Source organism: Malania oleifera, chromosome 12 (genome assembly GCF_029873635.1).
Source record: "Malania oleifera isolate guangnan ecotype guangnan chromosome 12, ASM2987363v1, whole genome shotgun sequence".
Classification (NCBI taxonomy): Eukaryota; Viridiplantae; Streptophyta; class Magnoliopsida; order Santalales; family Ximeniaceae; genus Malania; species Malania oleifera.
In genome coordinates, this window is record NC_080428.1 from 84594180 (window position 1) to 84611875 (window position 17696).

Genomic DNA, 17696 nt, shown 5'->3' on the forward strand with positions numbered 1-17696 from the left:
GAACTTGTCTTGACCAATATGTGGAGCATGAACAAAACGTATGCACCCAAAGACTCGAAGTATAGTAGAAAGCATGGATGTTTCTAGGTACACGATGGAGAAGGGAATTTATCCTCCTTGAGCACTGGAGGGCATCCTATTGTGCAAAAATTAGGCTGTAAGAAGTGCATCAATCCAAAAAGTTTTAGGAACATGCATATGAAGGAGTGGAGACCGTGTTATGTCAAGTAAATGTCTATTTTCTCTTTGAGCTACACTTGGGAACAAATCCCTACCCGCTCACAAAGAGCCTTCGGTTCGCCAAGAACCTTCACCAAACGGTTCACAAAGAACCTTTACAACCAAGATGATTACAATGGAATGCTTCTTAAATCTGCTGAAATCAATTACAAACAATTCCTTACACTACTCTCTCAAGAAATGATTCAAACAAGATAAATGAGCAAGAGAGGATTGAGCACTTGTGATGAATGACTAAAATGCAAAGTGCAATGTGCTTAGGTTTTGGATAAAATGATATTTTCACAAATATGATCAACAATGCTCAAAACCATTTTTAAACAAGTCTAAGAACTTGTATTTATAGGAAAAAATGGGCAATTAGCCATTTTATGGCTGTTGAGGGGTTTTATTTAAAAACTATTTTGAAAACTAGTCGTTTTTCGCCCATTGGTGTTCTGTCACCGTCTCAAACCGTCGATGGTTTTTATGGGCTCTCTAAAACCATCGACGGTTTCCTGCATTCGTCGACGATTATCCCAAATAAGAAAAAGTCATCAACATGAAAGTTGTGGGATTTTTTCTTAACTTTCCATAGACACCAAGATCGTCCTTTTTGGACTTTTCTAATAAAAGTTATGCCCCAAATACCGAAGGGTGTTCAGGACTCGAGGCTGCACTACGTTAGATGACGATTGCTCTGTTTTTCCTTGTTAAAAAGCCTTTTAATGACTTAAAACATTCTTGGACAAAAGTATATGAAATATATTAAGTCTAATGAAGATTAAAACTTGTCCAAGTGAGTTTCCCTTTGAATATAAGATATCTTGATTAATAAAACATATTTGAAAGCTTATTTCGATATCTTATATGCTAAGTATGCCCTTTATAAAAGTATTCTTCACTTTCTTGAGTGTTTAGGACATAAAGCTCGTTTTAACAAAACCAGGACAAAGTATGAAGAAGTTTATAAAACCAAGTTATTGAAAACTTGTCCCTTTGGAAAACATCTTTGAGTTTAGGATTCTTTTGACAAGCTCTTTGATTTATATTTGAAAACTATAAATGTTGAGTTTGTGACTTAAGTGAAATCCTATAAATTCATGTGTCCTAGTATGCATGCATTTGCTCAACTTTTGCTCAGAAATCGTGCATGAAACAAAACGCAAAAGTTACAGAAATTACTACCTCAACCACAATCCCTATTACATATAATTTGTACATTATGCTTCCATGGATGTGCTTGAGTCCTTTCCGAGTGAGTGTCCTTTTGATCTTTCCTGCTTGATGTCTACTTAGTCCGATCTTTGCCTTTGATCCAGTACTTTATGTATTTGTCATTGGAACCTGTACTAAACATGATTTGCAAAGATAGGAAATACTAGGAATAACATATAGGTTAATATCATCAAAACATATAAACCATGATTATGTAACCCCCATGGCTAATAGAAGCTACCAAGGAAACGTATTCTAACTATAAGAATACATCTGAATTATTCGAGGTGGAAAGTGTTCTCCATGACTTACGCCAAGAAGATTTGACAGTGACCCAATACTTCAACACTCTCAACCGCTACTAGCAACAACTAGACTTATTCGAGGAGCACTATTGGAGCTGTCCCGAAGATGGAATCGGGTATAAACAAATTGTTGAATAGAAAAAAGATTATACAAATTTTTGATTGGATTAAATAAAAATCTTGATGAAGTACGAGGAAGAATCCTAGGATCCAAACCATTGCCAAACATACGAGAAGCGTTTTTAGAAGTTCGTCGAGAGGACAGTTGAAAGAAGATAATGATGGGCCTTTAAGATTTTGCAACAAACCTGGAGAGTTCAGCCCTTGCGGTTCGAGGAAATCCATATAACAATAGTTATAGTTAGGGGTGAGCAAACGGTCGGTTCAGCCAAATTTGGTTAATTAATCAAATTAACCAAAATTTTCGATTAATGAAAACTGTTAACCGAATTGACCGAATAGAGGGGCCTCACCAAATCGAACCCGACCTAATTACCTTTTTGGGTAATTCGGTTAACCAAATTTAGCATAATTAATTAGAAATTAATTAATAAAAACATAATATAATTGTAGATTTTTTTACCAATTCTAGCTTAATTAAGCACCTCATCTATTAATTTTATTAATAAAAAGGAGTAAACAAGTATGTTTTTCTTAGATACTCTCCCACCCAAACAGGATATCATTGTTTTTATTCAATCTCTTAGGAACAATATATGTTCATGTTAAATGGCTTGATATACATTTGCTAGCTCACTGCCAAGCAACTTAAGCTTTTAAATCAAGTGATAAAACAAGACATCAAATATTTCATTTTTGCACATCCTGGATTAATTTCATGTTATCTGTGTCTTCTCCTATGATTTTTGTCATAGGGTCCCTTTGTTCCGTTTGTGTTCATGCACCTGCTCAAGTTCATCTATTTGCCTCTTCATGTGAAGGGGGTGTTGAATAGCTTGATAAGTTGACATAAATCATTGACATGCCCTTAATAGCCCAGTCAAGTGATAATCTAACTAGTCAGATGTTTGTTACTTCTAGGGAACTCCACACTGAGATGAGTGTTGTGCTTTAGACTGCACTTTAACAAATTAACATATGCTAATTTATATTTAAATTTTAATTAATTATTAAATCGGTTATTTTGGTTAAACGACTTAACATTACTCTTAACTGAACTGATTAACCGATTGACCGAACTTTGTAAAACCATAACCGAACCGACTGATCCTGTTTTCTTAACCGAACCAAATCGACCAATTTCGGTCGGTTAATTCGGGTTTCCCCAAATTATGCTCACCCCTAGTGACAGTAGACTGAAGAAAGGGAGGTCGTGGTATGACCATTGTCGACGTCCTGGTCACACCAAGGACACCTGCTAGAAAATCCATGGTAAACCCGCAAATTGGAAACCTTCCTGCTTTGCTAACAACAGAGAAGGATGGGGAAATTTCGTCTTGGTAGATGAAAAACCATTACCACCCGAGCCCAGTCTCTTCAGCAAGGAGCAACTAGAATTATTGTAGAAAATGTTTAGCCAATCTTCGGCAATCCCTACTACTGTGGTTGGTACCGGTTCTTTGGCATACAAAGGTAATTTTTTAAATGCTCTTAATGTTAAAAAGGAGAAGCTAGGTCAATGGATTATAGAATCAGGAGCATCGGACCATATGACCGGAGATAGAAATTTTTTTTCTACTTATAGTCCTTGTTATGAAAATTTAACTGTCAGGATAGCAGATGGTTCACGCTTAAAGGTGGATGGTATAGGTTATGTTAACATTTCAGAGAACCTAACACTCAACTCAGTTCTATTAGTGCCAAATTTGGATTGCAATTTGCTGTCTATTAGTAAACTCACTCGGGATCGCAATTGTGTTATTAAATTTTTCCCAAATATGTGTGAATTTCAGGTCTTGGAGTCGGGGAAGACGATTGGCAGTGCTAAGATGTGTATAGGGCTCTATCTTCTTGAGGTTAATGATCCTCTTCAAGGAACAACTCACAAATCCGATTATTTAGTGTCTAAAAGTCGAAGTTATTTTTCTATCATTCGTTCTAATAATGATAGTGCAATTATGTTGTGGCACTATAGGTTAGGACATCCAAATTTCTTGTATCTTGAGAAACTTTTTCCTTCATCATTCAATAATAAAAATCCAAATGATTTTCAGTGTGAGATGTGTCAATTTTCAAAACATATTTGCAACTCTTATTACAACCGACCCTACAAACCATCCCAACCCTTTTCAATGATTCATAGTGATGTGTGGGGGCCATCTAGGATCAAGAATATTATTGGATATCGCTGGTTTATATCTTTTATAGATGATCACACTACACTTACCTGGATATTCCTCCTGAAAGAAAAGTCAGAGGCTGGTCAGATTTTCAAAAATTTTAACACCATGATCCAAACACAATTCCAAGCAAAAATACAGATTGTGAAAACTGATAATGCCAAAGAATATTTCAAATCCATTCTTGATGATTATCTCTTGAGTCAAGGTATGATGCAACAAAGTTCGTGTGTTGACACTCCTCAGCAAAATGGAATTGGCGAAAGAAAAAATCAGCACCTACTAGATGTTGCCGGCTCCCTCAGGTTCTCTACACATGTACCAAAACACTTTTAGGCAACCTACCTCATAAACAGGATGCCCTCTTGTGTTCTCAAATTCCAAACGCCTTGTCAAACTCTACTTCAGTCCTTTCCCAATACTCGACTCATTTCCACTATTCCCTTCAAAGTATTCGGGTGCTCAGCTTTTGTTCATGTTCATAGTCAACATCAGGGTAAACTTGATCCTAGAGCCCTTAAGTGCATTTTTCTCTGGTACTCTCCAAACCAAAACGGTTATAAATGTTATTCACCAGCTACTTAAAGATATTATCACTCCATGGATGTCACCTTTTTTGAGCAACAACCATATTACCCCAAATCAGAAATCCAGGGTGGGAGATTACACAAGAATTCCAGCTTTGGGATATTGAAGAGTTATCTCACCCTTCTTCTGATTTTGGCCCTTCTCACCTATCACAAATTTTTGAATCCATTCCAACTACCGACTCCATTTCTTCTTAAAATCCCTTCTTAGAACCTCCCGTGAAACATTAGCATCTGGACACTAGTCAGCCAACAAAAAATGATGAGTTGATTACCTATTCACGGAGGAAAAGGAACTAAAAGGAGATAGAACAACAAGCATCCCTTGAGCAAATCCAAGAGTTTGATCTGAGCCATGGATCAAGTGAAAATCCACCAAGAAACTCTAATCCCGAAACTTCCCATAGTGAGTTAACTAATGATGATAGTGATTGTCCTAATGCTGTGAGAAAAGGTGTGAGATCATGCACAAAACACCCAATATACACTTTTGTGTCATATCATCAGGGGCTATCATCGAATTTTAGATCTTTTGTTGCCAACCTCGACAAAATCTAGGTTCCTAATAACATACAAGAGGCTTTTGGTACACCAGAATGGAAGTCTGCTGTCTGGGAAGAAATCTGTGCACTAGAAAAGAATGGAACATGGGAGATCACAGAATTACCAACTAGAAAACGTCCAGTAGGGTTGCAAATGGATATTCACTGTGAAAATATAATGAAGATGGAAGTGTTAACTGATTCAAAGCTCGGCTGGTAGCAAAGGGATTCACTTAATCATATGGAATCGACTACGAAGAGACATTTGCCCTTGTAGCCAAGTTAAATACAGTGTAGGTCCTCCAATCTTTGGCAGCAAATTTAGACTAGCCTCTTCACCAACTAGATGTCAAGAATGCCTTCCTCAGTGGAGACCTAGCTAAAGAAGTCTACATGGAAATTCCTCCTGGATTCAAGACACAAGCTACACACAACAAAGTATGCAAACGCAGATGATCTTTATATCGGCTCAAGCAATCCCCAAGAGCCTGGTTCAAGAGATTCACAAAGGTAGTCAGGAGGTATGGCTATTCTCAATGCCATTCGGATCATACACTATTTGTTAAATACTCTCCTGAAGGAAAAATTTCCATCCTCATTGCATATGTGGACGACGTCATTCTAATGGGAGATTATGAGGAGGAAGTGAGTAGTCTCAAAAGTCTTCTAGCTAAAGAATTCGAAATCAAGGACCTTGGGAATCTCAAATACTTCCTTGGCATGGAAGTGGCATGGTCAAGGAAGGGAATATTTGTCTCCCAAAGGAAATCTGTGTTAGATCTTTTGAAAGAGACTAGGATGCTCGGATGCAAGCCAGTAGATACTCCTATGGATTCAACAACCAAATTAGGAGCCAAGGAAGATAGTGCACTAGTGGATAAAGGCAAATATCAAAGACTAGTTGGAAAACTTATATATTTATCTCACACCCGACCTGATATTGGCTTCTTTGTCAATATGGTGAGTCAATTCATGAACAATCCCAATGAAGAACATATGGAGTCTGTTTATAGAATCCTACGATATCTGAAGCTAACACCAGGTAAAGGATTATTTTTTGAGAAGAATCAAAGAAGAGATATTGAAGTATTCAGTGATGCAGATTGGGCAGGATCAATACATAATCGAAGGTCAACTTCTGGGTACTGCACATATGTGTGGGGAAACCTAGTTACATGGCGAAGTTTGAAGCAATCAGTTGTGTCAAGAAGCAGTGCAGAAGCTGAATTCAGGACAATGGAACATGACATCTGTGAATGAATATGGCTATGAAGGCTTGTAAAGGAATTAAAGATTTCAAGTGAAGAACCCATGAAGATGTTCTGTGACAGTCAATCAGCCGTCGGCATTGCAAAGAACCCAGTGCAACCTGATAGAACAAAACACATGGAGATTGATCGACATTTCATAAAAGAAAAAATAGAGGAAAGAATAATCAAGATGTTGTATGTGCCTACATGTCTCCAAACAGCCGATATCCTTACCAAGGCTCTGCCAAGAAAGAATTTTGATGATCTGACTTCCAACCCGGGCCTATTCAATATTTACAGCCCAACTTAAGGGGGAGTGTAGAATTATTAGATATCTGTCAGCCTTTATTAGAGGCTGATCTTTAGGAGATTTACAGCTGATTTGTTAGCTATTTTTGGTTCCACGATCCTAGGGGATTTTGGTAGCATGTTACCCGATTCTGTAGATAGTCTTTCCTATTTTACTGCTTTCCATTTTAAATAGGATATTCTATTTTCAGTAGGTTGTAAATATCCCTAGTAATTAGATGAGATTTATCATCTATTTAAAGGGGATGTAATATTTTTTTTAAGTCAGTGGAATATTCAGTTTTCTTTTCCACATTTCGACAGTCTTCAAATCTTGAATACATAATGTGGAAAGAAGGCTATAGAACAATTCATTCATTTTATAATCTTGCTAACAGACATGAGGTTAAAGGGGAATCTAAAATATACAACACCGAAGAGAGAGACGGGGAGTATGGTTTACTGCCCTATTCCCTTAACTGTTGAGGACTCATTAGGGTAATGCAAGGTAAGTTGTTAGAATACTGGAGGTAAAAGAAATTGGTCGTACCTGTGAGTGGCAGCAGAATCTATGATGCAAGGACTAGTCAGAGAGATATTTGACAGCAAAGAAGCTGTAGAGTTATCTATTTGAGCTAGAGATGCAATAGGAATGCAAAACACGTGAATTAGGAGCTGAGAAATGAGTTTTGAAGGAGGCATAAAGTACGGAATAATAAACTTTAGCTGAAGACTCTGACTGTGCACTATTGAGAATCTTGGATTGGACTGGTTCAAACTTGGGTTTTAAACTAGCTACGACCTGAAGGATTGCTCCCTTTGCTTTTGTAGCGTGCAGACATCGGAAGGTTGCAGAATGTTGAGTACCTCGTAGATGCACTTCATCTCCTGTATCCCTGTCATCGCTGAAGCCTGAAAGTACTACAGATCCAAGGTGAGTTCGTACATCCAGGTCATGTTATTGGAATATAGGAGCTCGACACCCATCTAGATCCATGCAATCTGGGGTTCCATTGAGAATAGCAGTGAGGCAATCAATGCATCTTCCTGAGCCCATACTTCCTTCATTTCATCACTGGGTCCAGATAGAGATATTGACGAGCTCCTTTAACTAGTTTGCTTGATTCTTTTCTCGTTCATTTGGAAAATGATAAAAGGGTTTAGAGTTTAGATCCTTCTGGGGATTTCTCTTGTAAATATTTTTCTCATATTTGACTCGCAACTCTAATGAGGATCCTTTTGGTTTGTACTCTTTGATTTGGAAAGCTAAAGCTCCCTCACAAAAAATCTTTTATTGGACTGCAATACTTGATAGAACTAATACTAATGATGTGCTTCAGAAGAGAAGGCCTAATAAGGCCCTAACATTGGATGTTTTTGTCCTTTGTTTGAGTAGTGGGAGACTTGTTCACAGTTGTTTCTTCATTGCCCCTTTAGTTGGGTTGTCTTGAATAAATTATATGATATGTGTGGTGAAGACTGGATTTGTCCCTCTACTTTGAAGGCTTTTTGCTCCATCACATTTAGAGGTTTTGGAAAAGGGAAGGATAAGAAAGCCTTTTGACGTTGCTCAGCTGCACTATTATGGCTGTTATTTGGTGTGTTTGGTTGGAGAGAAACGCCAGAATTTTCAAAGGGATGGCCACAGCTAATAATTTGGAGTAGAGGGGTTTATCTTGCATCTTTGTAGGTGTTGGCTAATGGCTGTTTTCATCGTGTTTCTCTGGAAGACTTGCAGCAGGACTGGTTGGCTTTGCAACATTGACTTGGTTTTCAGATTATGATGATCTCCTGATATAATTTTTTGTTATTGTTGTAAAGGGAGGATTTCTGATGCTCCCAGTTCTCCTTTTCCACTTTTTTTTTTCTTTTGTTGTACATTCTTATTTTTTATTAAATTCCTTTTTTTTTTTATCAAAAAAAAAATAAAAAATAAAATACTGGGTCCAGATTGAAACAAGTTTTTGGGCTTGCCTAAACCTGAAAAAGAGATCCTGGCAGCATTTGACTGCGGCACATAATGACTTCCCTTCAAATTTTTTTTTGTTTGTCATATGCAGCAATGGTGAGGGAAAGAAACTTCTGGGATTCATGGATTCCATTCCAAAATACACAGACAAGATCAACAATGAACAAGGTAAACAACTGGAATGAATACAAAACATAATGATTAGGAGCTGCACCCAATGGACTCGGCTAAGACTAATAAACAGCCTCCAAAGGTACCAAATAATCATTAATAGAGTGCTGTTAAAGAAAAACTAAAAAGGATGCTTTGGTGTGAACTCCATGACCCCTCAACTTGATATCATGGTTTATGAGAGAATTCGGACCATGTGGATCAACCCATGTGTGGCTTCAGAGCTGTCGGCCTTCAACCAGTGCATGAGGGCATGTGGGGTGGGGTGGGGGATCTGGAAATAGAATTTTGGGGATCTGCAGATTGGTTTTGTCTGTGGACAACTATATTTTTAGTTTTGCAAAAATTCAAGGGGATTTTATGGTCCCTGGCAGCGATGTCGAGGAATCTTCAGACTATTGAGGAGTTTTCTGGTGGCAGCTGGAGCTGGTTCAGGTCTGCTGCAGTGTGGACAGCACCCCCTATGGTGGTAGACATTCATAGGGTTGTGAGGTTTAAGGTTTGGTTTGGGGATGGCTGTGGCTCTTAGGGTTTGGCTGGTGCTGTAAGCGTGTTGCTACTTGCTAATGTCTCTTTCCCAATTTTCTAAAAATCCAGCTATTTGGTTTTTATATTTTGACCCCACATCTTTGTACCATTCTGTTTTTAATGTATTTCTTCTTACTTTGTTTCAGTGAAGCACCTCCTGTTACATTTTAATTCAATTATACTCCTATTTTGATTGACTTAAGTTGTACATGCTAATTTATTCTTAAAACAAATGCATACATATGCTTAGCATAGATAATTCAACACAGTGAAACACAAAACACCATGCAAAGCATGCAATTTTATTAGGTTTGATAGAAATTAAGTGGTAAGGTTGTCAGGGTGGGGGCTGCAGACATTCATTCAAGGGAGTTTGAGCGGCCATAGCCTTGCTCAACCCCATCTTAAACTATGGTTCCTTGCTTATCATGTGTAATAATTTTACACTATACAAGAAGATATTAGGAGTTTGACGGATTGGTTTACTTTTTTAAAAAATAGGCTCTATAATGTCTGATAAAAAATATTCTTTGCATTGGCACTGAAACTTATAAATTTCAATTTCTTCATGTATTTTATATGTCAGAATGTTGGTTCTCTGTGGATGGGAAAGAGCCTATTGCGTATGCCAAAGTCGAAGTAATTGAAGCATCTGACATGAAACCATCAGATTTAAATGGTTAGTCTGAGCTCTGCTTCTAAACAGCTTTACACACCTCCTGTAGTATTTATATGTGATTATGGGAGCTATTTTTTCAGGATTAGCTGATCCGTATGTAAAAGGACAACTTGGCTCCTACAGATTTAAGACTAAGACACAAAGGAAAACACTAACTCCAAAATGGCATGAAGAATTTAAGATCCCCATCTGTTCGTGGGAGTCACCTAACATGCTGACTATTGAAGTTCGTGACAAAGATCATTTTATTGATGATACTCTTGGGTTTGTTTCTACATCTCACAATGATAATGCAATTAAATGTACAATCATTTCTTTCTTGTCAGCGACATTGTGCAGTTCTCTTTCTTCACACTTTAAATGAATTTTTTTGCATTTTATCATATCCTTCTCCATACTTCCATTTTGTCTGTTTGTATTGTAAGGTACGACACAGCAACCTCACTCTCTGCATGAAGGTGCATGTGCGGTGTGCCTGTGCTTCACAAATCACAAATATACTGGAAAATTTTGAACTTCCAATATTCTACGCTTCAGTATTAGTTTCCTTTATTGGATAAAAACTTTTTATTTCAAATTTTACTTTTATTTTAGACCCATGGAAAGCCTTTTCTTACAGTTGGTTATTTCCTCTATTTTTTGAATACAAGGATGCATAGTTTTTTGTTTATTATTGCTTTTGAGGGTTGCTTTTGCAGAGCCAGCATTGTGTAGCAATTATGGATGTTTGATAATGCTTGTTTAGTTAACCATCTACAGCTTTGTTCTGTTTTCTTTGATTTCCTTTTGTGTTTTTCAAACGCTTTAAATGTCATGCTTACACTTACCATTTACAGAGACTGTTCTGTAAACATCAGTAATCATAAGGATGGCCAGAGGCATGACTTGTGGTTGTCTCTCCAGAACATTAAAATGGGGAGGTTGCATCTTGCCATTACTGTACTAGAAGTCAATGGAAAGGTGCGCCTTTTCTTTTCTTTTCATAATTTTTTAAAAACTAGAAATAAAAGCATGATGGCCTGTTTAGATATTCCAATTTTTGAAGCCATGTGCTAACACGTTGGAATGGAGCAATACTGCTACCAATAAAAAAAATAAGCTGAAAGTACTCCTTTATGTAATCTTAACATGTCCCGCTGCTTAGAATGAAAAGTTAGCAAATGTTTTATTGATGTTATTTGAAGCATAGCGGCCTTGTTTTAAATGCCATGTAAATCCAAATAAAGATGTTCCATGGAATGATGGGATAAACATGGTTCTGACAATTTGTTGCATATTATCCACAGGAACCAAATACATCATGTGATTGGGAAGCATCAAACAAGGAAGATAGTATAAAGGAAGATAGTATAAATTCCGTTGCAAGCCAGAATGCTCAAAATGGTTCTTCCTCTTATGTATCCTCAGAAACGACTGCAAAATTGGCAGATAAGTTTGAACCTGTTGACATTGAAGGGCAACGAGAGACGGGGATATGGGTCCATCACCCAGGAACTGATTTCTCTCAAAAATGGGAGCCTAGAAAAGGTAAAATGAGGCTACTGGACACTGAAATCCATGGAGAGAGTAATGATTATACGGCAGCATCTAGATCCTTTTGCAATGATGACAGCAGCAGTGATGAAAATCTTGGGACTACAAAACTAAATTTAGTTCAAAGAGGCCTGCAGAAGATCAGTGCAGTATTTAATAGGAGTCCTGGGAAAGAGGATCAGTGTGACTGCAATGCGGAGGTGGTTTTATCTCCACATGTGAACATTAAGGCAACAAATGCAAAGGGGATTGGTGTGAAGTTTGTAGTGGAAGACAGCCTTTCTGAGCCTATTTCTGTTAAGGCTCCAATAGCAGACAGGAGTTCAAGCCCTGGTGAAAGTAGTCTGGAAAGTCCAAGCAGGGGAAATGTGAAAGATATGGCAAGAAACATGATAAAACAGGCAGGAAAATCTGCTCGGAGCATTAAGCATGTTATTTCCCGTAAAGGATCAAGCAAATATCGAGGTGACCATTCAGGATTGTTAGCAACACACAGAGAAATATCCATCGAATCTGACTCATCTGATGAGGAATCTTTGCCTTCATCAACTTATACCCCTAGAAGTGAAAGGGATCCACTTGTTTTAAATCCTGTGCCCAGCCATGCTAATGATTTTTTTAATTCAGAGGAGCATATTGTTGAGAGTGGTTCAAACAACCCTGAAATGAGCCCAGAGAAGATGGAGCATAAATCAGCTAGCAGCCCTGAAAGAATAGTTGAAGGATTGGGTGAGAAGTCCTCAAATTCCGAAGCTGTAAAGGAGAACTTGGAAAGTGAGAGAACATAAATTTTAGACGTTTTCTTTTCTTTTTCACTTTTGTATAAAATAAAAGTTTCAAATTGTAGCTTTTACATAGTTGAAAGTGGTTTATGAAGGTTTGCCTAATGCAATGAGCATGTTGAATTTCTTTTGTACATTTACTGTGCAGGTGTTGAAACTTACTTGAGTGTTGTACACTGGATTGCCATTATGTGTGTATGTAAACTTGTAGAATAAAATAATAATGAGAATTTGTAAATCTTGTTGGTGAAGTGAAATGTGGAGATCACGGAGTAAAAGTTTCTTTTTCTTTTAGTATTTTTGAAAATTAATGATGGATACTACTTTGGATGATACTCTGATGTTGAGTAATGAGCTGTTGAATGTGTGGAACATGGTAAGGTAAGCATGAAAATGGAAATGACACACAGCACTGAGCTTGTCCAAGTAAACAATTCGTCTAGGCCTTTAGTTTCCTAGAATGCAGAAGAAAATATGTAAAATTTAGATTCAAGAGAAGAAATTTCTAGATAATTTTGATATATTGAAAACACACACACACACACACACACACGTATGCATTTTTGTATATATTTGCTTGCTAATTTGCATAGCAACAAAGATAACTAATCCAAAAATGTATGGGGAAAAACTAGGGTTGAAGCTAACAGGCAACAAAACTATCAAAGCTTTGATCCAGCACAAAGGTGGCTGATCTTTTTGATGATTAACTCTTTGTTCTTCACATTCAGCATAGACCTGATTCAGGACAAAAATATGGACAATCTTTTCATAATTTCATAAAAGTAAAAATAACCTTGTTCGGCAGGTCCTAAAGGAGTACATCAGAATTGAAGCAAACAAAGCACCAGCTCCCAGTTGGGCTGTGTAATCTTCAGGGTACCAGCAGGATTCATCATTTCCACCAATTCAGTCATCATTTTTGGTAATTGGAACCTGAATAAATTCTTAGCAGTTTCAATCTCCTCTCTGCACAGTGACCATCTATAATCTTCAATGAAAAACGTTTAAGCCAAAACTGCTCTTAAGGCAAATTGAATTTGCTATTACTCTCCAAAGAAACTCTTTCAATCTGAAATGGATCATTAAACTCCATAGCTTTCTCCCAGTTAGGAGTCTGTGTTCGCGCTGTTCCCTCACCAAGGGGATTTTCAGTACTTGATTCACCACCCCCTCAGAAACATCCTATGGTTTCTGCTCATTCCATCTATGATCAGCAACAAGGTATGCCACCATAACAGGCAATTCTTCAATTCCTGTTAAAATAATGTTGAGCATTAAATGTTTGCAAGGCTGAGTCCAGATATTATCCATCAAGTACTCTCCATCGGAGAGCCCCTTTGTTGCAGGATCCCTTTCCAGATAAATGAGTATGATATTATTTTGAAATTGGAAGTAAATGAGAGATGAGAATAATATTTCTTGGTCAATTGAGAGACCCATACTCGGTGCATTGGAAATAATATGCCATCCAAGTTTATTAATAAGAGCTTGATTAAAATCCTTTACTCTTCAAAAATCCAGACCACCATAGAGACAAGGAACATATGGAGTCCCATGGCCTTACAAAACTCTTCTTTGTGTCTTCAAAATTGCCCCTCCAAAAATTTCTCAACATAGTCTAATTTGGAACAGTGGATTGGGGAGTCGGAAGGCACACAAGGTAACGGTAGGTATAGACATGGCTGCAGCTTTATAAGAGTAGTTCCTCCTGCATAGGACAGACTTGACCTTCCATCCCATTAAGTTGTTTTCAATCTTTTCTACTACCGAGGAAAAAGCCTCTTTCTTGGATTTGCCAATAAATTGTGGGAGTCCCAGGTGGTTAGCCTTAGTTTTGATTCTTTATCCCAAGCATATTCAATATATTTCTTCTTAATTAGTGATTTGTCTAACCAAACTAAAGCCGGACTTTTCTTTGTTTCTAGCCCATCCAAGCAATCCCATATGGGTAGAGATAAACATTCCTAGATTGTCCACATTTTTGATTGTAGCTGCAGGGCATAAAAACATCATCAACAAACATGATAGGGTAATAGCATTGCAGTTCCTGGCTATTTTTAATGCCTGTTAGATTAACACTTTATCCAAAAACTTAAGCTGCTAGGTTGTGGGCCAACAATGTATATCAAGCCTTAACACTGCCCTAGATGAGCAGCCCAACAGCACGTGCAGAGATAAACCCAAGATAAATAATACCCATGATAGGGAATTCAATAATCTTTTAAACACCACATAATAAATGTGAGCAACAAGACTAGAACTCAAGACCTCCTGGTAACCAGCTCTAGTACCATGTTAGATTACTACTTAAAAGTTTAAGCTGTTAGATTGTGGGGCAGCAATGTATATCAAGCATTAACAATGCCATGCAGTTCTCTTAACAGAAGCCTGGGAGAATGCCTGACTAATTATGATGAAAATGGGAGAAATTGGGTCCCCCTGTCTATGCTCTCTTTGAGATTTTACAAAAATAACTGGTCCCCACAAAAGAAGTTGGTGTTGAGATACACTGCATCAGCCAATTTATAAATTGATTGCTAAACGAAACATCTTAAAACTCTGTGGACACAATACCCATGCTTAACAAAGTAAGAAGAATCCAGTCCATTTCTTTGAATCCAATACAAGAACTACACTTCACAGTATTCTACCCATTCTACATTTGCCTTGCATCTAAACACTATCAAACACTATCTATTTATGAGAACTGGTTTCTATAAAGAAATTAAATCAATACAAATTAAGCTTATCAATGTTGTTGGATGAGTTGTACAATTGGTGACTGCATTGTCTGTATGAAAACACAGACCACCACCTGCAAGCACAATTTCTAGCAAGTGCTTAAAAATTAGAAGTTTTAAGAGCTAGTTGCGAATGGCATGGTTGATACATTGCTACAGGCTACAGTTGCCATCTTCTGACAACCATTACCATCTGCTTCAGTGGAACCCATACATTAGAGCAAAGGATTTGTTGCAGATATGAAGAATCATCCAACTTTCTGTATAGGAATCCTCTCCCATACCAGTCATGATCTCGACCTCTACTGCCTTGAAGAAGTAAAATACATATTTGGTCACAATCAGTAACCTGTTTGAGCCTCGGTGAACAGTAAGTCGAGGTTGAGTTTCTGATCCCAAAGAACTATGAGCTATTTCAAAATTAGCTGGAAAGACCTAGGTATGCTGGCCTTCACTGAGTCCCCATAAATGAACTTGCCAAAGCAATGGAATAAAAAAATCCCATTAGTAAATCCCGTTAATACTGTTTAGAGATATCAACCACATAGAGACATGTGGCATGTTATCTGGGGAGTTCTAAAAGGAATTTTGTTACTAAAGATTATAATCATCTGTTACCATGTGTAGGGATACCTCATGGATATCCAGAAACAAATTCAGAACAGAAACCAAGCTCCACGCATATTACATTTAATTTTTTCTCTTCAAAACATGGAATAAAGCATTCCTCAAACCAGATGAAAGATGAGATTAACCAGTCATTGATTTAATTTCTAAGTTGAGTCTCCAGCTTTATATCCTCTAGCCCATCAAATAATTGAATTTTGAGCCTGCAGCACAGTACATATTCATCTCAAAGACCCATATACATCAACTAAACCATTCTATGACCATGTCTATCAAGTGTGCTAATTCTCAACAATTTCCTCATAAGAAATGCAGTTGTAACTGCTATTTCCTAAACACATGCTCTGAAGAATCCTCTTCCACATTCCCATCTTTGGGATGAAACCTTGATCTACCATTTGCTTCAAAACCCAATTCATATCTCCCAATAATTTTTGGTCACAAAGCCCATGAATTAACAACTTATAGGATACAAAGCTTGGACCTACACCCTCAGAGATCATCCGGTACATTAAATCCTTGGCCTCAACAAATTTCTGAGTATCAAGAAAACCATAAAGGACCTCCTGATAAGACCCTGAATTGGGATGACAACCCTTGAGCCTCATCTTATCCAAAAGCTCTATTGCCTCTCCAACTCTCCCTCGTTTCCTCAGCCCTGAAATCAAAATATTAAATGTGATCGTATCCGGCTCAATGCCCTCTCTTTCCATTCTCTCAAGCAATCCAAATGCTTCTTCTAGTCTTCCATTTTCACATAACCCGTGCATTAACGTCGAGAATGTTCTTTCATTTGGCACACATCTTTGCTTGGGAAATTCATCGAGCACATAGAAGGCGGCATCCAAATCTCCACACCCACACAACCCCTTAATCAAAATGTTAAGAGTACAAGCATCAATTTCAACTCCTAACTGAGAAGCACCAAGATAAACATCATGAACAACATCAAATTGTTTCGTCGAAACAAGTAAGTTCAACACAAAATTAAAGGTTTTCACCGTCGGCCAACAACCAAAATTCGGCATGTCAAAAAGGGTCTCGATTGCTCGATTGATACGACCGGCGACATTGCCGTAAATTTTAATAATGTTATAGAAAAAATCATCAGTAAGCCTACATCTTTTTTCAACCTTGATTCTACCCATCAAATCTTCTATCTCATCAAATTTCTTGGCTTGTCCAAGCTTGCTGATGACCAAAGTGTAAAGGGCTTCATTGGGTTTGTAATCTCTGCGCTTAGAAACTTGATCGAACACGGTAAACACTGAATTAGGGTCCTTGAGATTCGTGAATATCTTCAAAACCTCATTTGGCGCCAACCAGTCCTTGTGTGTCAGTGGATTCAAGTCATTGCAATCCTGCAGGTATGACTCCGAAGAAAAAGGGGCTGCGCATGTGAATCTTTGGATGATGGTTGGACGAACGGATCCAAAGAGGAAGATTGATTGGAACTGTGTTCTGATACTGGAAGAAACAAGCGACCGCGAGATCATTCTGCTTTGTTGGATGAGCAACGGTTAGTTGCTGATGAGCTTCTCCTTTCTGGCACTGGCGGTACTGTATGCGGCAGTTAGCGACCTGTTCACCAGAGAATAAAATGAATCTTTCCTTATTTTTCTTATTTGTTTTGGGCTCGAGCGCTGCGAGTTAAGTTGAATGAATTTTATCTTGCTCAAACCCTCAAATTTATTCATTAATGTATTAATCAGTTCTACCCACATGCTTATAAATGATGTATTAGAGGAACAAATAACTCATAGGATTTTATTAAGAGATGGATAAAAATAAACTCTTAGTAACACCACCTTAAGATTAATGGTTGAAATTAGAAAAACCAAAAATAGAAATAAAAATTAAAAATTAAAAATTAAATACAAAACTAAAAGTTGAAAATCAATAATTTATTTGATTAATACTTACACAACTAATGCAAATTTAAAAACTTGATCGA

The 17696-nt window shown here is 37.5% G+C and overlaps 2 protein-coding genes across 2 annotated transcripts in view; one reads left to right on the forward strand and one right to left on the reverse strand.

The window, feature by feature from the left end:
* LOC131144788 (C2 domain-containing protein At1g53590-like) overlaps positions 1–12609 on the forward strand; it is a 41090-nt gene extending 28481 nt beyond the window's left edge. Inside the window, exons 11-14 of the mRNA XM_058093649.1 lie at positions 9964–10056; positions 10137–10320; positions 10893–11016; positions 11343–12609. Coding sequence (XP_057949632.1) covers positions 9964–10056; positions 10137–10320; positions 10893–11016; positions 11343–12377 — 1436 coding nt within the window. The 3' untranslated portion in view covers positions 12378–12609. The remainder of the gene's footprint in view (positions 1–9963; positions 10057–10136; positions 10321–10892; positions 11017–11342) is intronic.
* A 2345-nt stretch (positions 12610–14954) lies between these two features.
* On the reverse strand, positions 14955–17374 carry LOC131144789 (pentatricopeptide repeat-containing protein At3g14580, mitochondrial). Its single transcript, XM_058093650.1, has one exon. The coding sequence runs from the start codon at positions 17236–17238 to the stop codon at positions 16024–16026; it is 1215 nt and encodes a 404-aa protein (XP_057949633.1). The 5' UTR covers positions 17239–17374; the 3' UTR covers positions 14955–16023.
* Between the last annotated feature and the right edge of the window lie 322 nt (positions 17375–17696).